The sequence below is a fragment of the Alosa pseudoharengus genome, unplaced genomic scaffold (genome assembly GCF_046254945.1).
Source record: "Alosa pseudoharengus isolate Yale_2024_CS ecotype anadromous, Long Island Sound unplaced genomic scaffold, YU_APseudo_1.1 YU_APseudo_1.1_scf_10, whole genome shotgun sequence".
Classification (NCBI taxonomy): Eukaryota; Metazoa; Chordata; class Actinopteri; order Clupeiformes; family Clupeidae; genus Alosa; species Alosa pseudoharengus.
The window spans coordinates 13,167,872-13,190,659 of record NW_027468565.1 but is presented as its reverse complement, the minus strand read 5'-3'; the positions used below and the strand labels follow the sequence as shown (position 1 = coordinate 13,190,659).

Sequence of the window (22,788 nt, the reverse complement as noted above, 5' to 3'; positions counted from 1 at the left end):
TTATTTCAACTACAGACAGAACAATGCAGAGACAGAGCATGTCATGAATGTGTGTGATTGTGAGCTCACTCACTGTAAATGTTTTCGTAGACTGGGTGAGATAAACTATGTAGGCTATAGCAATTGCATGACAATGATGAGAGAGAGAGAGACTTTGCAAAACTTGCATTTTGCAGAATGCTTCTTTCTTGCCCCTGGACTGCAAATTTCTTTATGTTCCGTGAATGCAAATTTAATGATGGCGGAATTCGCTGACATTATTATTACTAGGTCTGACTGAGACTGACAGCTACGACGTAAACCTAACGTTTCGCGCTGGCTACACTTGCGTCTTTTGATTGGATGAGCGCCAGTTTCTTAATCACAACAAAATACATGTATGTCATTGATTGGTTGCATTTGAAAGGTTGCATTTGAAGGGCGTGAAAGGTGAAATAATATTAAATGTTGCATTATCGAATGTTATGTTTTGTATCATGGACATATTTGTTGCAAATCTCCCGACTGTCGACCCGAGACCGCAAGACCAAGACAATGAGACCAAGACAAGACCGAGGGATCCGAGACCAAGACAAGACCAAGACCAAAGACGGTCGAGACTGTGACAAGACCGAGACCACGTAAAAGTGGTCTCGAGACCAAGACCGGTCTCGAGACATCCAACTCTAAGTGTTTCTAGAGACTGTAAACTTCATTTTCAGACGTGGAGCCACTTCAGATTTTACCTCTGGGACCAGGTAGACTTAAAACAAATTTGACTAATTTTCAAGAGTAAAATATTTTGCAAGTCATTCTAGAATTTTACTGAGCAGTCTAGAACTTCCATTAACTGCAATGTTAAATGTCTGATTGAGTGCATTATGACATCAAATGGAATATTTAGTTGCCAACATTCCATAACTTACTATATATATTTTTTTTTTTATTCAATTTTAGCAAGCATACAGGTCTGTTTCTTGGATTCTGTCTAATACTTTCAACACATAAAAGCACACAAATATTTGGCAGAGCTTTTTTTTTTAATGGCACTTCAAAATGTTTTTGTGAGTCCATTATCCACCTAGCAGTCTCCTGAGCAAGAGCAAAGGTCAGTGCACTTTAGGGCAGCCTTTCTGCACTTGCAGCGCATATTACATCCTTTCTTGCAGCCACAATGGATCAGTTCATAGCAGCTCTATGAGGCCTCTGGTAGTGTGGTCCAAAGTGGCTGCCATCCCGTTGCTTCTTGCACCCAACCCTATTCAGAAGGGTTTGGGAGTTGAGGATCATTTACCTTCAAGACAGCCATTTCGATGTGCAGCCCCCCGAACATGATCACAAAGTGACTTTCTCCATGGCTGTCTGGCCACGTCCATTGGATTTCCTTGGCTAAGGCATAGAGAGGTTGGTCTGCAGTAAGAACAGGGACCTGCCCAGGGTTCAGGTGATGGATTGCAGCTCTGACAATATCCATTGAGTGTTTAATCATGGCAGCAGAGTGTGCATTGTCCAGAAATAACGGTAGCAGTGTATTAATGGCTGGAGGAGGGATGATTGTTTGCTGGATGGAAGCATGATAGGCAGACCACGATACCCATCTTGCCTCATTTATTTCTGTGTCCTCAAGTGCTGCCATAACTGCTCTCAGCCATTCATATTCTTCCTCTTTTGTTTTTGCTGAGAACAGGAGGTCAAGAGGTCTCACAGGGCTGGTCACTGGAGGGACAGTGTAATGTTTTGTCATTCGAGCCACTGGTGGCACGCTGGTGTATGCCTGTGGCAAAGGAATGACTGACCTAGCGGATGGAATGGGCTGATTCAAGGCAAGCATGCCACGGTCAGTGCCTGCAAATTCATGTGTGGGGTGCTGTATTAAAGATATGGCAGTACCATGAAATGAGTCCATAGATGTTGTAGAGCTTGGGTTGTGGTCAATGTTGTCCACAGCTGCTGTGGTGAAAAGACCATGCCGCATTTTTGGTGGACACACAACACCTTCCATCCTGAACCGCTGACAGACACCATTGGCAATGTCGGCTGATACTTGCAGGAGGCGATCATATGACACACACATCCCGAGGCTGAAGAGCATGTCTATTAGGCCTTACGGGTAACAGCATGGATTTTAAGAGCCACGTACAGTGGAAGTGGTGTTTCACGGTCACGGTTGTGACGCATTGTGCTTGATGTCTTTGCTACCCGCACATGTTTTACACTATTGAAAACCAAGAGCTGTGAGACTGTTAAAGCTGCAGTTGTAGTTGGAGAGTTCTGCTGAGCTTGATCCTTGATGCTTGCTCCATCCAAGATCATACTCACCAATGCTAAAAGCGATGGCGGCACAGAATCTTTCTGACAACTATGATGGAATGAACCATCAAAATGGAACTTTGCATCAAAAATCTCTCTGCGCACCACTTGTGCTGCTCTCACCAGATGTATGGCATCACTGTCATGGTCACAGGCCTTCCTTAGAGCATCTCCGATATCATCCTTAAAGGTCAGAAGTGTGTCTCTCCCCTGTGCATGTGCCGTTAAGTCTGGAAACACAGAGAGAAGTCTCTCTTTCAATCTGGATGTGTGGATCCTGTGACCCACAGTGGCACCTAGCTGCTCTAGACGGTCTTTGTACATGGTACCCAGTTCCACCAGTTTGAAAACTGGAGCACAACCATCACATCTGCCTTCCTCCATAAAAGCAACCAACTCTGCAAATGCAATGCCATGCAGCTGAGCCTCTGCCTTCTGTTCATCCGTTTTAACAGACTGTCTGGTTTTATTGTAGAGCATTCGGAGACAGTTTCTATGATATTTTGCTTCAAGGGCTATCATATCTCCAGGGGCAAGTTTTGCAAGTAATTCTGTGTCTTGAATTTCAATAGCAGCATTTCTAACATTAACATTTAGCTGTTTTGTGGATGCCTCATGTAATATTTCGGAGCCAGCTGGTTCATTACAAAAGAAGCACAAATGCTCTTGGATGGAAACATTACAGTTTGAAGGAGTATGGACCACTGGCACATCAGCTTCCTTCACCATTTCTAATGGCTTGCACCGTCGCTGCAGCTTTGTTTTGTTGTATTTTAATCGGCAGGTCTTGTGCCACTTTGCCCCATTGCTCCTTAGTGTGGCTTCTATGCCAGTCCCATAATCTAGCCTGTCCAGCTCTGCGGGTAATTGAACCATCTCCTTAAACTCAGAAAGATCCTTGGCCAATGAAACATAGCCACTACCTATGGGTCTTTTGCTTGACCTGGCAGGGCATTGCAAATCATCTCCTGTCTCTACTTGGCAGAGAGCACAGAGTTCCCAATTAGTAGGACAGTGCCTCTTATTAGATGGAGACACCTGGGCAAGGTCAATCAACACATGACGTTTTGCCATGGCAGATAATAGTGCTTACTGAAACCTGTAAGGCACAAGAACAAACCTTGTCAGAAGTCATTTATTAACTAGCCTATGTGTAATCTACAGTATGTCTATTTTATACATAAGGATATAGATCCAACGTCTTATAGGCCAGGCCTACTTACTAATGTGTAACATTGATTTATATTGAGATATAGTGGTTAATACGCTACTTAATGAAGTAATAATAATGCTTGGTAAAATAATAATAATAATAATAATAATAATAATAATAATTAAGTATTAATACTTTAATTACTAATGAATATAAAGAAACTAACATGTTAACTCATTTCAATTAGCATTTTTGCTATCATGCTAGCTTGTGATGAGCGTGGTCTTGTTTCATATTTGTAACATATTTGCTACATTTTTAAATAATTAATTGACAATATTACAGTACATTTATTCTTCTTAATAGTTTTTCAGGTAGTTATTAGTAATAACAGAAGGACTTACTTGAGTTTTTTTTTAAAAAGTGGTCCAAAAAAATAACTGCCACGCAAAAAGGCCCAACAGAAGTTGTCAGTTATGGATGTTTATACCTGGTTGGCTGCTATGGTTACATTTAAATATGGAATGTCCAGATTGGTGTTCCAGGATGAATGTGGCATGAGGGCAACAGCTGAGGCCAAAATAAGCATTTATATTGGAATAAAACTGCATATTTGTGAACATGTACAGTATTGTAATGGAGAATAATGGGCGGAAATGTAATGATGATGTCATTGACCCCCAAAGGTCACCAGAGGTCAGATACAAAATGGCTCCACATCTGAAATTAATCCATAGAGTGTGTAGATTATATGTGGAAACTTTCATGCTTTAGTCATAAAATGCACAATTGTTATGCTTATCAGCCTAACTAAATAGCCTACTACGTTATGGAAGCATATGAGCCCACTTCAAATATCCAAATATGTGATTATGTATCCTAGCCTATAGGCTAAGTTTAACAACGTTTTATGGACAATATTCCTCGGACTGCAATTTGAATAGATTTTGCTGTGCTGTAGGCTACTATAAAAGTAGACCTACGGCCATTTCTTAGAGTGGCTTGAGATTAACATAGCCTAAATACTGTAATGTTGACACTAATAAAGAAACGTTTATAAGTAGGGTAACAAATGAAAAGTGTTTTCAGCTGAAATGGCATGAAGGCTATATGTGGACCGCCTGGCCCTTTGAGCAAAACATCAGCAGACAGAGAAGCCCTCAGTGTAGCAATGCTGTTCAGGGGGACCTGCTTATCCAACTGTGGGTCGCCAGTCGAACTGACAGGCTTATCATAAATTCGCATTTATTTCAATTTGGCTATAGGCTACGATTAAAGTTCCTATGGTTCACAACTAGGTCTACTCGCAATATGCTATCGACACTATTAACCACAATTTGTAGCCCTATTGGTCATGTTAAGCGTTACTTGCAATGTGAAACTAAAATCTAAGACAGTAGAAAATTATGTTTTTAATTTAATTAAGTCTTTAAACATAATTTTCTACTGTCTTAGATTTTAGACAAACAGACAAAATGCACCAAAAACAAAACCTCCGGGGAGGTAGCTACACATTTGTTGTTGCATGATAAAGCAATGAACGTGCTGGTCCTAGGCGTTTGACATGAAGTTTGATGGATCGATCCACCGATGGTAGGAAGGGAGGTTTTTGGCATCATTCCCGCACTATATCATCCATCTGTCCTCTGCGTGTTCCGTCATCAGGGTTACGTCGTCTACTATGGTTCTTACTACATACTACAGGTCGAGAGGTGTAGCTGTAACTACACAACTTTACGATAGTGGTTGCGAACGTTAGTTGCTACTATGGTTTTGGGAAACACTGACGCAGTGTCACGATGCATCGTACTATGTAAGTTCCACCACCATAGTTCACACTATCGTTTTGGGGAACAGTTGTGTCGTACTTACATAGTTGCAACCATGTTGGTTGCTACCGTAGTTAGCAACGATGCTTTTGGGAAACGCACTCCAGTGCAGTTTGGAGATTTGGGAAAATAAAAGCCCGGGCTATTATTTGGAGTTTTACGGTATTGACTGATTGACTTAATTTTGTATGTCTCAATATGGCAACATTAAAAACAAATAAAAAGTTAACACCAATGTTTTTTTACCTGTGCAAAAGAACTGTAGTAGGCTAATTCTATAACATTTCTATTGTAGTTTTATGGTAGTGTATAATGCTTATATGATATTTTGTAATTCCTCTATAATAGTGTTCTTATAGTAGTATTACAGTAGGCCTACGTCTAAAGCTGATGAGCAATGTTGCTAGCAATGTTTATTATTATTGTGGTTCTGGCACTATATTTCTTTTCTGGAGAACTTTAATCATAGGCAAATTGTCGTGATCCAATCAGAACAAATGGAACTGGTTATGTGGTGGCACAGCAACATTTCTCAAAAAGTTGCCCCATGTATAGTCCCAGATTACTATGAGATTCCAATAGTTTTTTTCGTAAGGGGTAGGCTACCAGTGTATTCCATACGTACCTCTTACATCTTGTTTATTGCTGGGCTGTAAGAATATAGGGTACAGTTGGAAATAAAGGTGCGCTGTGATTTCAAGGACGAAATGCACGCAGCTAAATACATAAGCTTCCTTTTCAGCTGCGCCTTGATACAGCGTAGGCCTCACTGACCCCCAAGGGTAGCCTACCAAAGGTAAACCTGATACAAATATTGGCACAACAAAATGTTTTACCTAATAGGCTACTGGCCCCGTGACCTTATCTTTCTGGAAATGCCGCTGGAGCTCGCACATGCTCGGCATGCTTTTATAGGCTAAATAGTTGAAAACCTGGTCGACTTGATCGTGCTAGGTGTTTCCACCTTTAAACAGCGAGTGTCTGTGTGAAACCAGCCGGCTCGTCTGACAAACAGGGAGCAGAAACAGACAACACCATGAATATGACCAGGTAGAGTAAATTATGTTGTTATGCATTTTTCCACAACATGGCACATCCTTTCATAGAGAGATTGGAGGAAAATGCGTCACATTTCATTCACAACAACAGTCACAACAACAACAAGGTTCTTGTCAAAATGACTGCAACCATTGATTTGGTATAAATTTGAAAGATGAAAGGTAATTACGAAAAAGAAAAAGTATGGGCTATCAATGTAGCTTTAAAGCTGTATTTCGGCTGGAAGTCTCCCTAAATTCTTTAAGAGCATGTGAAACATATCTAATGGTGCTAATTCATAGTTCAAAAGCGATTTTTTTTTTAAGGAAATGTGAAATTTGAACGGACGCTTTCATGTTTACACAGGCTTTTCTAAAGATCAGATTTAGTGTTTGTGATTCATTTTGACCATGGACTATTGAACTGGACTGTATAATGTGCCTTCCCAGCTCAACAAAAAAGTTGAGTAAACACTGGCCTCTTTGGCAAAGCACTTCTGAATTGATCTAGCGTTGTTTATCAAATGTGTTAAGCTGTTTACTTCCATAAAATAGTTTTAACTGTAATCCAGCAACTTCATAATTCCACCACAGCACCACAGTAAAGATCACTTGCCCCTTTAGGACATCTTCCTGATTAGGCAACACACTGGTGAAACTATACATGTGTAAATCAAACACACATTTAGACTTTTTGTCAGATTAATTGAGGATCAGGTAGCCTTTTTATTAATCAGTCATGTAAAGTTAATATGCTATGCTTGTCAGGGGTGCTGAATGTCATCATGCCTGGTGGGCTGAGCTCGCTCATGGTGGTTGCGGTGAGGTGGGGGGGTGGGTAGCAGAGCTGCCTGTAGGGTGGATCACAAGCCCGTGGAACCCGCAGGGACAGATGTCTATATATGCACCCTAGTAAAGTATGGCCTGAAGGTATAATCATGTCTTGAGACTCTTTTGCCCTTAATGATGCTTGGTTGTACAACATAAGTAATTTTGATGGGTGTTCCACAAGCCTCAAAAGGTCCACAGACTATTACAGTCTATATATTACTATATACTACATTTTACAGTATCCTCACTTGCACACACACACACACACACAGCGAGGCTTTCTTAACACTGTGTCTAAACTGACATGGTTCCCTGGTTTTCTCGAACAGTGCATGGAACAGTGACAAATCTCTGGAAGTCATACAAAGCATCAGCGCTGCCCAGACATCATTGCTTTTGTAGCGCAGAAGTGGCACAAGACATTGTGGGCTTTGTGGGATACTGAAATTCAGGGTGCATGTGACTATGTGCTATAACCCAGTGCAGTGGAATGTTTACACGTTGTGTCCCTTTTTTTTGTCCTTTCCTCTACACCAGTGTTGTGATAGATGATACCTCTCGCGTTGCACAAGGCTTTGTGACTTACTTTTCCTTCAGCCTGTTCTTAATTGAAGTGGTCTGGATGGCATAATGATGAAACACTTTTAAGGCTTTTTGGATTGCTGTTCAAGAGTGTTCAAGAGTTGACTTACCGAAGATATACAATGCAGTATAACAGGCCCAAACAGTGAGGCGAACCCTTCCGCATGGGTGATGCAATTCATCTTTTCTATGTCATCCCTGCTGCTGCACAGTGTCGTCACTGTCCAAACACATCAGAGAAATCATATGCTTCAGTGAAAGACACACAGGGCATTTCTTTTTAAGGCTTCACAAGCATATCCGCAAAGCCATGGGAAGTGTACTGAACATTCATGTTCACTGTGTCTATTCATGCTCTGTGTTGAATGATCTTAAAATAGCAGTCAACACGAGTGACACTAAATACGTCCTTAGGTAAAAATAGGTTCTCCGTCCCTGTTCTTTCTCTCAGATTCCCTGTAATTAAAACAATACATTGAGTACCTTCTTATACAAAAGCCATAGGGCCAATAACTGGAGGCCTAGCACTATGTTAAGGCCTAAGGCACATGTAGTGATTGTGTGTGTATAATCATACCTATGCCACTGAAGTCTGGGACTGGCCATAGAATAGTTTACAATGATTTGATGAAACTTGGTAGAAGCAGGAAATCAAGAGAAAGAAAACATTACTGTCCGTTGTTTGGTCACTCACAGATCCAGAGTAGCACATGACCGAGCAGGTTAGTAAGATCCGTGTATCCTCTCACAGGTGTCTTATTGCCAAGGCGGAGGTGCAGGCGTTCATCAAGCGGTGCATGCTGAGTGTGGGCACCAGACCCAGCCATGCCCGCAGCCTGGCAGAGGTGCTGGTGGAGGGAGACCGGAGAGGGCATTACAGCCACGGCCTCAACCGGATGGGTCAGTATGTGGTCTGTGGTTTTTGTTTTGATTTTGCTATAAAGACATAAAACAAGGGAAGGATGTTTGTCTAGTCCTCCTCTTAACATTGCATTTGGATGATGTGTTGTTCCTATGCATTGGCACATGTGATGCAGTACTGACTATTCAGAGGATGTCATGCTATAGATGTGTACGTTAAAGAAGTTAAAGCGGGCATCTGTGCTAAGGATGGCGAGCCAGTCATCGAAAGGGAGACTGTGGCCACCGGTCTGGTGGACGGGAGGAACCTGCTGGGTCCAGTGGTAGGAAACTTCTGTATGAGCCTGGCCCTGAGGAAGGCCCGGGACGTAGGCATCGGCTGGGTGGTCGCGCGAGGTACGTCAGCGGCCAGGCCCTCTCACTCAGCATCAGCTGAATTTGTTCCCTGGAACTGAACAATTCATCAAAGGTCCTTTGCCTGCAGGCTCCAATCACTATGGCATCGCTGGTTATTACGCCATGCAGGCCCTGAAAGAGAACATGATCGTGAGTACAACAGCTGAAGTGTGTTTGCTGAAAGAGAGAGAGAGAGAGAGAGAGAGGTTTGGGTTTGGCCATGTTATTTTTAACCAGCTTCAACTTCTGACAGGGCATGTCCTATACAAACACCTCTCCACTGGTGGTCCCTACCAGAGCTAAAGAGGTGAGCACTGAAGTTAACAGGAATGAATGGCTTTTTACTTTCAGGGCAATCTGTGTTTTATTTACATAAAGACACAAAAATATGCCACTTTTTGTAAATGTTTTAGTGTTGGTATTGCCTAGTCCTCTGTGACTTATGCCTGGTTTTGTTGACTTCACTGGTGGCTGTGTTTGACAGTTTTCCACTGTCCGTTTAATTTCCAGTGCACTCTTGGGACCAACCCCATCAGCGTAGCGGCTCCAGGTAAACATGGAGACAGCTTTGTGCTGGACATGGCGACGTCTGCAGTGGCGTTGGGAAAGGTGTAGTAAACACACAGTCTGTAGCAAAGCAAGCGTCACAACACATGCCTCCTATTACTTAGAATACAATACACAAACTACATTTGTTAGACACTGTACGGTTCACTCACTGTATGCCATGACCTGCCTGTGTGTAGAATGTAACAAACACTAGATTAGAGCATGGCTGCACACTATGTTATATTTAGGTTTGGTTTTCTCTCTCTTTCTTTCTCTCTCTCTCTCTCTCTGTGTGATCTCAATTGACCGAGTCTCGTCTTTGGCGGCAGGTGGAGCTTCACGACAGGAACGGTACCTCCATTCCAGAGGGCTGGGGCTGTGACTCGGAGGGCAAGCTGAGCACTGACCCCAGCAAGGTGCTCCAGGGAGGGGGCCTGGTGCCCATTGGAGGGTGTGAGAACACAGGTCAGCAAGATATCAGCGATGCATGCGGTCACCACACCAGCCATGCTCTAAAATGAAATGAAGTGTGTGTGTGTGTGTATATGTGTGTGTGTGTGTGTGTGTTGGGGGGTTGGCAGAATTATTGTCTGAATTATTACAACCACTCCTCTCACCCAACATGATATTGTACGTTTTGACAGACTTCAGTATTCAGGCAATTATGCTTTAAATATTTATGCAAGATAAATGTTGGGGTGTTTGTGCATGTGGAAATGATGTTTCTTTCTTTGGTTTCTACTTGTATTATTTCAGGGGGATACAAGGGCTTTGGCTTGGGCATGATGGTGGAGGTGTTCTGTGGAATGCTAGCAGGGTCTGAGTACAGTCGCTACATTCGAACGTGGAGGGTGACAGATCGGGCTGCTAATCTGGTTTGTGTCCAGCCTCTCTGTCCAACTGTTGAGTGTAATGGATTGAAAGCCCCAGGCTCCCTGCTTTCAACACAGCAACGCTGCAGGTTCCTCTAATGCACGTCTGTGCTGATGCTGCCCTCTGCTGGGGTTGTAGACACACAGCAGTTATCTGCCTTGAGCCATGAATCAAATCCCCCTTTAATTACAAGTGTGTGAAGAACACAAAAAGTACTTTTTGCCCTAATAATCTTAATTGTATGTATTTATGTGTGTGTGTGTGTGTGTGTGTGTGTGTGTGTTTGTGTGTGTGTGTGTGTGTGTGTGTGTGTGTGTGTGTGTGTGCATAATAGGAGGCATGACACTTCCTTAAACTATGTGGATATGTTTTTTAAAAATAAAGTATCTGAACAGCAGTTGTGTAAACATCTCTCTCTCTCTCTCTCTCTCTCTCTTTCCCAGGGTCAGTGTTTTGTAGCGATAAACCCAGAGAACTTTGCTCCAGGTTTTAACGACAGAATGTCAGACCTACTGTCTTTACACAGACATTTGGAGCCTGTAAGTTGTTGTAAAATTTGACTAGACTTCCTTTGGCTGTGTTAGGCCCTTCACTGTAACATGCATAAGAGTTCAGCATTAGTAAAACACCACCCACACACCACTGTGTTGACACCTTTGTAGGCCGAGACTGAGATGCCGGTTGTTGCGCCGGGAGACCCAGAAAGAATTCATATTGAAAAATGTAATTCTCTCGGTGGCATACCGTACCATCTCAGCGTGGTCAACCACATGGTAAGGCATAGTAAATCACTCACTCTTTTCAGCTAGTGTCATCTTAGCACAGGGATGGGCAAACTACGGCCCGCGGGCCGGATCCGGCCCGCCAAGCACTTTCATCCGGCCCGCCGAGCATTTCATTTAGGCTAGTTATCAGGCTGCTCGCTATTTTTTTCCTGCGATAGACGTTGGTTAGCTTTACTGCAAACTGCTTTTCACTCTCCTTAGATAACGTTTACAATGTCAATGTCAAAACATCATGTTAAATAGAGATAACATCATGTTAAACTAATTTAACTCTTAGTTATCTCCTTTGCAGCAGATCTAACGTGAACATATGCAATCCATTTAATTGGGAAAGCGTCTGCACTCACGAGAGGGAGAGAGAGCCGCAGGTTCCAGCTGGCTTGTGATTGTTGATAATTGATATCTACTCCTTATAAGAAAGTTTTAAAAGGAAATCATGAAGGCAACAGTAGTTCCCACTACTGACCATTTAAAAACTGTGAGAGGGCCCAGCCGTAGGTACAGCACTAGCCATAGTGGAGCAGGCAGAAGATCATTGAGAAATAAACGTGAATTAAAGCGACTGTCTTAAAGCGATAGTGTACAATTTATACATTTGTTTAACAGCATAAAATTAGCAGTATTTTTAAAACAAATTAGCACTATTTTAAAACAAATACTTTTCATACTAAATTATAGGCTATAAAAAATGTATCGTGTGTCGTCGGGGGGAGGGGGGGGGGGGGGTTGTGTGGCCCGCCGGCCAATTTTCAAAACCCAATGTGGCCCCTGAGCCAAAAAGTTTGCCCACCCCTGTCTTAGCACAACATTTAAGTCAATGTAAAAAATAATATTATAAAATATTGATGTCCTTGTTAATGGATCCTTACAATTATTTTCCAGAATACTTTTGCCAAAAGCATAGGGGTCACTCCCCTGCTCTCAGTTGACAAGGTGATTGAATAACACCTGACTGGCTGGAGTGTCGGCTGCAGTCCTGCACTTTGCACGGTGATGCTTGAAAAAGGTGATCTGTCCTCTCATCAAGGTCAAGCCAAGAGTGGGTTCAGTTATGTGCTATAGAAGAATGTCCTCACCCTTCTTCTCAGGATGACCATCTTCAAAGAGAAAGAAGACTTAAAATATGGGAAACTGTAGGATGCAGAATGTGCAGTTACTGAATTTATGGTCAAACGGGTAGTTTCAGTTTTAATCTTGCTCATATATACTAATTTGAAAGAATCTTTTACACTGGAGCCACAGGGTATTTTACGTATTTCAAGGTAGAAATAGTTTTATTAGGGCTGTCAAAATAACTGATTAATTTCGATTAATTAATTTGAGAAAAATTAACTGATGACCTTTGACCCCGAGCCATTGTAGTCAGTAACCATTAGACTGTAAAAAGAAGGAGAGAGAAGAAAATGTGCTGCCTAGATCATTGATTGGAACATTTCTTTTTAAAAAACAGCCTGATGGTGTTGATTAAAATAAAGTCCTCTGCAATGTCTGCAGCAAGGAATTTGCATATCACTGGAGTTCATCAACTCTAAAGTCGCACATCAATGCAAAGAAATAGTGTTGACATTGAGGGGAGTGTTAATTTATTTTCATTGTGTCCCCTAGGTTATATCTGTGGCCTGAAATACCTTGTATATGAAAAAAAACTTCTTCCCGAAGCACTTTTGAATTTATTTTCTCAGCATATTAAGTCATATCATAGATTATTATGGCCATTATTAAAATAATAATAAAAGAGTTTTTGAACTTTAATGTCACTAATGCTGATTATTCAATGATTAATTTGAATTTAAATATTTAAAATACTTTCACAGCAAATATTATATATGCGATTAATTTAGATTAATTAATCACAGAGTATGTAATTAATTAGATTAATTTTTTTAATCGATTGACAGCCCTAAGTTTTATACATAATAAAAATAACTTATTCATATACAATGTCATACATTATTGGTGTTACACCACAGGTGTTACACCACAGGTGACACTGCGGTGTTTTTTTTTCCGAGGGCATTCGGTTTGCTTCAGATCTCAGGATAAAGGTGTATCTGTAACATTTTTCAACAATGAAATAAAACATTTTAAGATTTCCTTAAAAGCCAAGACTCATAACTCTTTTTCTACCTTTGTTGCTATGCCATTTTCTTTGGATTTGTTTGTTTGTGAAGGCAGTAAGGAGGCAGTAAGTATTTGCTCTATGAGTCATAACCTCCATCAAAGAGAGGAAAGGCCTCAACTGATATTTTTAAAAACATTATAGATACATGCATTAATTTTATCTGATTATGTGAGAGTTACAATGTTGATAGTCATGGTTATACAATAGGTAGGTGGTTGTTTTGAAGTCACACTAGATTGAATTCAAATATATTTATTTAATTGAATTAATGTCTGCTATGGATAGTCATTGGGTGTCATTGCCATATTGAATTTCCTCTTGGGGATCAAAAAAGTATCTATCTATCTATCTATATATGGTTTGTCATTTGGCTGGTACTGTTTTAGGACACAAGGGGGAGACAAAGACCCACAGTTGAACACCCCTAAACCTTTTGTCTGATTGACTTATATTCTATATTTCAACAGTCCTAAATGGTTAAACGTTTTGCTTTTAAAATGCATTTGTGTTACAACCAACCCCAACTATGTTAGTGCAAGCAAGAACATACAGTGTTTAAGTAAATACACTCCATGTTAAACAAACCTCTTGTTAAGTGTTTTAGGTCCCCCTTTAGATGAGTCGAGCTTAGCCAAACAAAGCCAAAGGAGACATTTAATGATAAGATCAGTAAGGATGGTCTTGTTCTGTGGCGCTGGTCAAAGTGTGCTGAGGAAATGAGGCTTCTAGGGCCTGTAATTAGGACTGGATGGGGAGGAGATGCCAGGGGCACTCAGGCAAACTGCAAACTCATCCCCCCGGGCAGCACAGCACAGCACAGCACAGCACATCACATCACACTCTGTGGAGTCCAGCTAAACACTAGTATCTGTTCCATAGGGTCTATGGTACCATGCCAAACCACCATAAAATCCCACATGACCCTCTTAGTTTCTGTAGAAATTGTACCCACACTGTAGAAATGGGCCCATCACAGGGTACACAGTAAAAGAACATTGAAAACATAGAAAAGCATAGCATTTGAATTAAGGAACCTTCACATACATGTTTTCTGCTGCACTGTACTGTTGCATTGTTTGACATTTGGCTTTCAACTTCAACACCGTTGAAGGTATTAGGATGATTTTTTCAGGACATCAAGTTATTTTCCATGGAACTGTCGTGGCCAGTCCAAAACATTGGCCTCAAGACTGTTTTAATAAGATTAACACTGTAGTGATACCTAATTTTTTGTGCAATTTTGAAATGATAGTCGGTCTAGATGGGTTTACATGGACAGTTTTTTTGATATTCTGATTAAACTATTCCAAATGAAACATTTGTGTCATCTGTTTACATGGGGTATGTTCTATTATGATTCTATTATATGAGTAGTTATAAGCGCTCCAGAATCTTTAATCGGAATAGCCATTGCTGCTTTGCTTTTGCTTGAGAAGCAACAGCAAGCAACCAGAGCAACATGGCTGTTCAATCAGAAAAAGAAATGAATACCCCACCCCTTGCATTCCAATTTAAATGGTAATCGGATCAGCAGTTTTATTGCCATCAAAGTGTTTATATGTATCATTTTAATACCAATTGAGCTATTATTCTGATTCTAATCGGATTAAAAGTGTCCATGTAAACCCACCTATTATCAAATAGATATTGTGATGCAGAGCACGTCTGGCTCTTCAGTGTGATCTGACCTGACCTCTCTAGAGAGGAGGCCATGCCTGTGGGCCATAGGCCAGTCAGTGTGATATGTAAATCATGATGATGGTTTCCCTGATTAAATCAGAATATCAATGGAGTCAATAGAGGTCAGTCTGATATGTATAACATCTGCATCTATTCATTTAGGACATCCTTTCATCCACAGTAACTGACAGTACAGATAAGCATGCATGTGTTACCTTGAAACCATGACCTCAGTGGTTCAACACCTTGTTTGCCAGTTCACAGAAACAGTATACCAGATTTCAGTAAGATGCAGAGAAATAAAGACAACAGAGATAAATGAGATAAATTGAGTGGAAATAGTAAGAATTTTGAATTCTGAATTTCAACAATTTTCATTGATCATTGATAACATAAGCATGGTTGCATAAACTGCTTTTTTAAATCAAGGTGGAGTGTTGTTCAATAGACACATTTAGCTCTGCTCCAGCCTACGCCACACCCAGACATGGTCCAGGACGGGCTGCCCTTGAGCTCTGATGGGCCGCATCTAGGAGGGGTGGCAGCGGCAGATGCCTCCTCATCTGAGAGGCCTAATTCCCTCTGCGCTAATACCTCGCCTTTCACAAGGAGACGCAGCCTTCACAGTCAGAGGAGCAGAGACAAAAGGGGAAGAAATCAGAAAATCAATCCCTCCCTGAGCTGTGAAGGAATAACGGGGGAAAGCGCCGCGGTGAACGAGCCGCTGAGAGCAGTGGGCAGGGACGGGGATTAGGGGCCCAGGGGCCCAGGGGCAGGAGGACGAGGGGGACCAGGGAGAGCCGCGCTGCTGCTGGTGGTGGTGGTTGGTGTTGGTTGGGTGAAGGTGGTGGTGGGGGTGGGGGTGGTGGTGTTTGTCCCGGACGTCCAGGCGACGTGTGATGACTCCGCACACACACGTCGGGTCAGACGGGCCGTGATGGTGGATTAGGGCAGATTCTGCCCCCTCGTTAGACAGAAACACAGGCAGAGAGGGGGGGCCCTGGCCCTAATCTTCCAGACAGAGAGGCTGGCCGTGAGCAGGGCCCGGTGGGGATTTGGAGCGGGCAGGCCTGCTGCAGTACCGCGGTGCCCAGTGTGGCCCCAAGTGGAGCACGAGGATTAACGAGCCGGTGACAGGTGTCCCTCTTTGTTAAATGTCAATGGGACATCCTGTGAGGTATTGAATGTAGATGGATGTAATAAGGGGGACAGCCAGTTGGGGATCCATTTGACATAACCAGAACTCCTACTGCTTAGAGAGAAGTCGATCACTGCTCTAATCTATAATAGGCACACACACACACACACACACATACACACACACACACACACACACACACACACACACACACACACACACACATACTGAGAGAGAGACATTTTCTTAATGAGTAAATGTTTGTTTGGCACACACTTCTATAGGCATGACATTGTCCCATTTAATGCCATGATAAATTCAGAGAATGAGTAAAGGAAGAAATGGCACGATGAACATTAAGCTCAGTCTTGCTGCTGTGCCCGGTTTAACATTTGAATACTCATATTTAGAGTTTCCTTTGAAGGACTGTAGCTTGCATGAGTCAGAGTAAAAGCAGCAGCTTGTTGAGGGTTTGATGAAAGGGTGGGCCTGCTGGCCCTGGACAGGATGGGCTGATCCCATGCCGGTCAGGCAGGCAGATGGCCCCAGTGGGAGAGGGCCACAGTAGCACTGGACTCTCAGGGAGCTGTGATCTCACACGGGCTCCCCTCAGCCGGCCGGAGAGGTGAGGAGTGGTTGGCTCGTCGTCATCGCACCCCCTACCAGGAAATAACACTGTGGCCGTGTTCCTGAGGAGCCTCCCATGTTTCGGCACACACACACACACACACACACACACACACACACACACACACACACACACCAAGGGTGTGAGGCTGGCCAGCTGGTAATCACTCAGCTTAGCGCTCCTCTTTGCCACCGTCGGTGGAGTTTAGGCCCAGATTAGGCAGCGCAAGAGAGTGGGCTTCTAATCGGGGGGCTCTGAAATGCTGATCAGAAGGTGGGCCGGTCGCTCCAAGGGCCCAGGAGCTCAGAGGAAGGGTGCCGCACCGCGGGTGGCTAACGGAGGCAACCTGGCCTGGTTCTTTTCATGTCCTCCCTCTCTTTCTCCCTCTTCAAGGAAGAAGTCCACCCATATAAAAAAGGGTGTGGTGGACTTGGGGCTACCCTTGTGTGAGTTTGTGTGTGTGTGTGTATGTGTGTGTGTGTGTGTGTGTGTGTGTGTGTGTGTTTAGGAGGATCTAAGCATGGCTGCCTGTAAGATCAAAACAGACGAGGGAAGGAGAAGAAGAACGGGGGGCAGGGAGAGGAGGAGGAGAAGAAGAGAGAGAGAAGGCTGTGGGGAGGACTGGCAGCCTGCTCTCCTGCTGGGCCTTTAATGAAGTGAAGCCATTTCCTCTATTGTGCCTCACAGCTGTTGTCCCAACAAAGCCAGATATTGCCTGGCCCATTGTTCTCCGAGTAATGACCCAGCAGCCCACTTTTTGGCCGAGTGTTGGGGAATGCCCCAAAAGCCTTCCCAAAAATCCCTCGGCTTGAACTTTGGCACCGTCGCGAAAAAATAAACAGTCCCTCTCGGCACGGACAGTGCTCCAGATTTTGGGCTCAGAGTGTCCTTTTATCACCGCTTGTCTTTTTGTGGGGAGGTTTTGGGGATTGTTCGCTAAAGACCAGGCACAATTAGCAGAGATGATCATCTTCAGCAGGACCCCACACTTGGAAAAGGCGGCACAATGGCTTGACACTAATGTGCCAACAACCCGGGCCAACTGTTGGCCACCATTTACGCCTTGCGTTGAGCAGGAATGGTTGTCCCGTGGTTTTCTCCATATTAAGTATGGGCTTGGTGGCTAGGCAGCAGGCATAGCTGCTGTTGCTGTTACTGCAGCTTTTATTTTCCACAGATATATAGCCTGGAGCCCTGTTTTGGTGACCTCTGCTCAACTCGCTTTTGGGCTAGCTCGTGCTAACTAAATCATGCACACATCTGCTCCTTGTTTAGCGTTTCTGCCTTAGCACAGCTGTTCTTAATTAAAACTCAGCTCGAAAGACTCTGGCCCCAACACACTTTATTGTGCAAGCAAGTCAAGGAATGGCTGCAGAAATAGCTCGGTGAAGTAATATTTATGTTCAAAAAGCTGAATGCTCAGCATCTTGCGCATCTTGATCTCAGTCTACAAATAAACTTGGCTGACTTTTCCCTCCAATTTTCACCTCATGCTGTTTTGTTGCCCTTTGGGTCTTTGTAGTCACATATGACGGGAAATTGAGTAGTTTGAATGTTAAAGTTATGTTATATACACAATTCAATGAAACACCAATGAAGGAAGGTACCTGCTTGATAAGCCCAGTGACATGCTTTCGAAGGCATGATGTTTTTTTGCCCACAGAGGTTGATTTGTCAGTGATTTCGGTAAATAGGCTTGGTTGTTGATTGGCTGCTGGGTGAATTCCCCTTCCTATTGCACTTAATATCTCTCCTACATATATTTGAAATTAGATTTATTTAGCTTTTTAGAATTAGCATTGTTAACAAGTTAACACTCTCAATCCATGTCCTGGATGTAAGTGACAATTTATTCACTAATCTGAAATGTCACAGGAGCTGAGGAGGAAGGTGTGATGCAATGGAACCGATGGGCATTTGTTGAAGGAAGTGACATGAGGTTCTGAAACAGAGGTGTCGGGACGGTGCAGAGTGTAAGTTTGGACACCCAGGGTGAACGAAATGCTTTCTAATCAACAGGGGTACTGCTGGGATCCATCAGGATGTGTTACTATCTCTTAGCAGCTAGTTAGACCTCAATTACTACTGCATAGAAGGTGCCACACACCAACCATTTGCAAAACAGGACAGCTCTTCAACCACAAATAAGAGAAGATCTACATTTGGCAATCTAGATAAATATTAGTAGTGATTTTATATAATCAGTAGATTTTCTAGGAGCCACCTTTAAGGTCTCCTCTAAGTTGCCCTTTACGCACTCCCCATTTGAATCTTAATGTGTTGGTGCTTTGGTCCATTGTCATTCTTGACTCAGAGGACAAACATTTTCCTTTTTTACAGTAGGGCTCTGTAAATGTGTTCACTGAATTGAGTTCCTCAGCCTTTGTGCTTAGGCTAATTTGGACTTCAGGCAGCGGCAGAGTGCTTTGCTGCAGGGCAGAGAGAGAGAGAGGAGGGTCTCTCATCACTCTCTTGAGTCTCTTGCATCTTCCACCTTGACTCAACTCCCCAAACACACACACACACAGACACACACACTCATACACCTCCCTCTCCACTTCGTCTGTGTAAGGGTCAACAAAGCCAGCTGTCGCACTCAGCAGGAGCGGCTAGAGGGGACGTGTTTGACGCGGACAGGTGAGGAGCAGTGGGCGCCCTCCCTTATGTCCTCCTAGTCCGCCAATTGTTTGGCCGTTTTAATGGTAGCCTGTTGCTATAACACACTGATAGACAGGCCCAGCTGAACTGCCTCGGGCTACCCCTCACATTGTAGTGACATGGGGGGATAGGGCGAGGTGGTCAGGGGGCATATCTGGAAAGATGATCACAGTTAAGTTATTTTTCCACTTCATTAAGTCATTTTTTGCCTGATCTTTTAGTTACTTGAATTATAACAGAATCTTTTCATGCATAAGACTTTCTTTTCTTTCTGTATTCGTATCCATAACTGTTAGAGGTCTTTTCTAGTATGCAAAAAAACTCTGTTGTTTTAGTCATTATTGAAGTTGGCCTCAAGCCATTTAGTTCAGTACGTGTGTTATTGATGGGACTGTGCCTCGGCCTCCTGTATGAAAGGCTTTTATGGCCATACAGACATTCTGAATTTACTAGAAGTTGTGTGTTTACTCAGCCTCAGACACATCGTGTTATTATTCCCGCCACGTCCTGGATCCTAATGGGCTTCCCAGCCATTCTCCATCTGTGTCTACCCCTCCAGCCCTCCCTCTCTCTCTCTCTCTCTCTGCACTAAGCTCTCAGCCATGGGCACAGCACAGCGACTCACATCTTCTCAAACACAATCCCCACTCATCTCCCAGCAGCAAAACTGTCCTCTCCCCCCAGAAACATTCAGGCCACTCAGGTTTGTCTGCAGCTTACATGGTTATGTTCCTGTATGTTAAGGGCTCTCAGAAGTAAGGTAAACCCAACTGAGGGGTGAGTGTTTACCCAGTTGTGGGGATGCAGGGGTATCACTCTGCGTGAATAAAGGGATGATACAGGCTTTTTTGTGAGGGGGGGGGGTATGGGTGGGATGGTGGCCATGTGTCGCCTGTGTGTGTCTGTCACAAGGGCCCAAAGGACACTGTGACCAAAGGGATGTGGTCGCTCAGGTTACCCTTCCTCTGTTTCTTCAGTTGCATTTAGCCATGAGTGGGCAGGGGCAGAGGATATGGAAACTGTTTGGTCAAGGAGGGAGATCGGGCGCAGGTCGTGTTTCGGCTCTCATTTCCTCCTTGGGTGGGAGCATGACAGGGTGTGTGTGTGTGTGTGTGTATTGTGTGTGTGTGTGTGGGGGGGTGGGGGTGGGGGGGGTTGGAGCGTCTGACATAGGGTCCACCTGCTTGGTCATTCATGGCACTAAAGAGAGTCACATATGTGTACATATGTATCTTATAATTATCTTATATCTTATATGCACATATGTAATCAGAATAGAATCTAGCAAACCGTACCTAAGGTAATGAATTGCTTTTTCCAGTCCGTAGGTGGATTGTATTTTATCCCAATGTGATGGTTCAGTGACTTTTTCTTTTCCTTGATTTGATTTTCTGTCATGTAATTTCAGGATTAAACTATTGTTTGCCTTTAGCCTCGAAAGGGCTGATCAAGAAATGTATTTTGCAGGGTTGGCTGTACATGTATTCATCATTTCAACTGACAAAACAAAAACGTCATGAAGAGCTGTCAGGTCGAATACGCAGCTTTAGGGAGACGTTAATGTGTAGCAAAGGCCAACAAACGTTCAGAGCTCAATCGTTTGCTCAGCCGTGATGAGACTTTCCACTTACGCATACTGAAAGCTGACAGGCTGATTAGTGGCCTATTAGATTAGTTAGCACTTCCGCTCATTGTCTCCCGTTGTGTGTGGAGGTGTCTGTGCCGGGTGGTAGTGTGTAGTCCTCCGTATGTGTGGAGGTTGTAGTCGGGGGGATGTCAGCTGGTAGGTACATACAGGAGGGATCCGGTCAGCCCCCTCCCCGGTCCGGCCCGGCTCTCCCACTGCTAGTTGGGAGCTGGACAGCTGGTGGGCCGTGAGCAGCCCGGCTGTGTGGTGGCTGGGAAACCCCATGGACACGGCGACTCAGGAAAGCCTTGCATCTGCTGCACCCCATCCTCCTCCTCTCTCTCCCCCTCCTAATTTGCCTCCTTCCTCCTCCTCCTCCTCCCCCTCTGTCTCCCTCTCTCTTCCCCTCCTCCTCCCTCTCTCTCCCTCTCTCTCTTCCCCTACTCCCCATCCCCCCCTCTCTCTCTCCCTCTCTCTTCCCCTCCTCCCTCTCTCTCTCTCCCTCTTCCTCTCTCTCTCCCTCTCCCTCTCTCTTCCCCTCCTCCCCTCCTCCCTCTCTCTCTCCCTCTCGGTTGTCAGCTGAGAGCTGTAGGGGGACAGCTGGTCAGTGTTGATCTGGAGCCTCTGACATCACACATCAGCACCCAAAACAGAGGGAACCCCACAGCACACACACACACACACACACACACACCGGGAGAAGTAAACCAGTAGTCAATGAGCTGGCCTGTGTAATGTGTTTATCCAAAGGCATCAGAACTTCATTGACAGTGTGCATTCCGCATTTAATGGGTACTTATATAAATAATAATAACTACATAAATAATGCATTTATATCTCATAATGAGATTTATGACATAAATGACAAAAATCACAAAAAAATCTCTTCAGACCATTTGTGTAGCCCTTCTGATTTATTATGAGTTATTTTCATTTGTAAAGAAACATTTCTCAACTACTCTTATTGATGACTATTCACTAATTCTTTTAATAAAGGGCTTGACAACTCCCACACACACACGCACACACACACTCACCAACGGCTCAGTTTTACAGCCTTTAGTTCATCCCATTTATCTCCCCGTCTCCGTGGAAACGGCATCCCAAGGCTCATTAAGTCACCATCTCGGGGAGGAGAAGGCCACGCCAAGGCGCCGTGTAAACGGTTGTAAAACAGGCAGTTCGGCTAATTGTAGCTTAGCGCGAGGCTTTGGCGCCAGCGGACGACTGCTGAATCCGAGGCAAAGTTGGCGCCGGGTCACCTCAGAGGAGAGAGGGGACGGGGCAGGGGTTCTGGGAAGGGGGCTGAGGGGTCCAAGGCGAGGCAGCTGGCCATCCAGTCCCTGTCTTGGGTCTTTCACAGGGGAAAAAAACGTTATGGCTGCCAATATTTGTTTTTCTTTTATGACAGAAGTACGTTGGAATTTAGACTCTTCTGACGTCTGCCAGAGGAGTACTTGGGCTGTATTGTGGTAAACAGTTAAGGGCCAGGCTGTGTGTGTGCGTGTGAAAGAGACAGAGAGAGAGAGAGAGAGAGAGAGAGAGAGAGAGAGAGAGAGAGAGAGAAAGTAAACACACTAATCTGAGATGTCTTATTAAAATTGGATTGACAATTTGGTGGTTAGGAAGCTAACGTGTCTCTTACACTCTGTTGCCATAGCAAAACATTCTTTAGGCAGTTGGTCAACAGCTTGCGAGTTTCATCTTGAACAACTGAGGCCAGAATGGAAGACAAGTCAGAACTCAAAAC

The 22,788-nt window shown here is 43.8% G+C and overlaps 1 protein-coding gene across 2 annotated transcripts; it reads left to right on the top strand.

Moving 5' to 3' along the window:
• Positions 1-6,223: 6,223 nt before the first annotated feature.
• On the top strand, positions 6,224-12,516 carry LOC143139707 (putative oxidoreductase YjmC). 2 transcript variants are annotated; one of them, XM_076300402.1, is made up of 11 exons: positions 6,224-6,321; positions 8,473-8,621; positions 8,831-8,978; positions 9,067-9,128; positions 9,232-9,285; positions 9,489-9,587; positions 9,857-9,992; positions 10,284-10,402; positions 10,844-10,939; positions 11,063-11,173; positions 12,068-12,516. In XM_076300402.1, exons 2-11 carry the CDS (start codon positions 8,547-8,549, stop codon positions 12,128-12,130), a joined length of 963 nt encoding a protein of 320 aa, XP_076156517.1. In that variant the 5' UTR covers positions 6,224-6,321; positions 8,473-8,546; the 3' UTR covers positions 12,131-12,516. The 2 variants fall into 2 exon arrangements, with proteins under 2 accessions (XP_076156517.1, XP_076156525.1); XM_076300410.1 differs by lacking the exon at positions 6,224-6,321 and having other exon boundaries at positions 8,540-8,621; positions 8,790-8,978.
• The last annotated feature ends 10,272 nt before the right edge of the window (positions 12,517-22,788 follow it).

What these genes read in the sequence shown, in the direction of transcription:
- LOC143139707 (XM_076300402.1), top strand. Translation starts at nt 8,547, where the DNA reads ATGCCCGCAGCCTGGCAGAGGTGCTGGTGGAGGGAGACCGGAGAGGGC. An exon ending in CGGCTGGGTGGTCGCGCGAG is followed by an intron (nt 8,979 to 9,066) that starts GTACGTCAGCGG and finishes CTTTGCCTGCAG; the next exon opens with GCTCCAATCACTATGGCATC. An exon ending in TACACAGACATTTGGAGCCT is followed by an intron (nt 10,940 to 11,062) that starts GTAAGTTGTTGT and finishes ACACCTTTGTAG; the next exon opens with GCCGAGACTGAGATGCCGGT.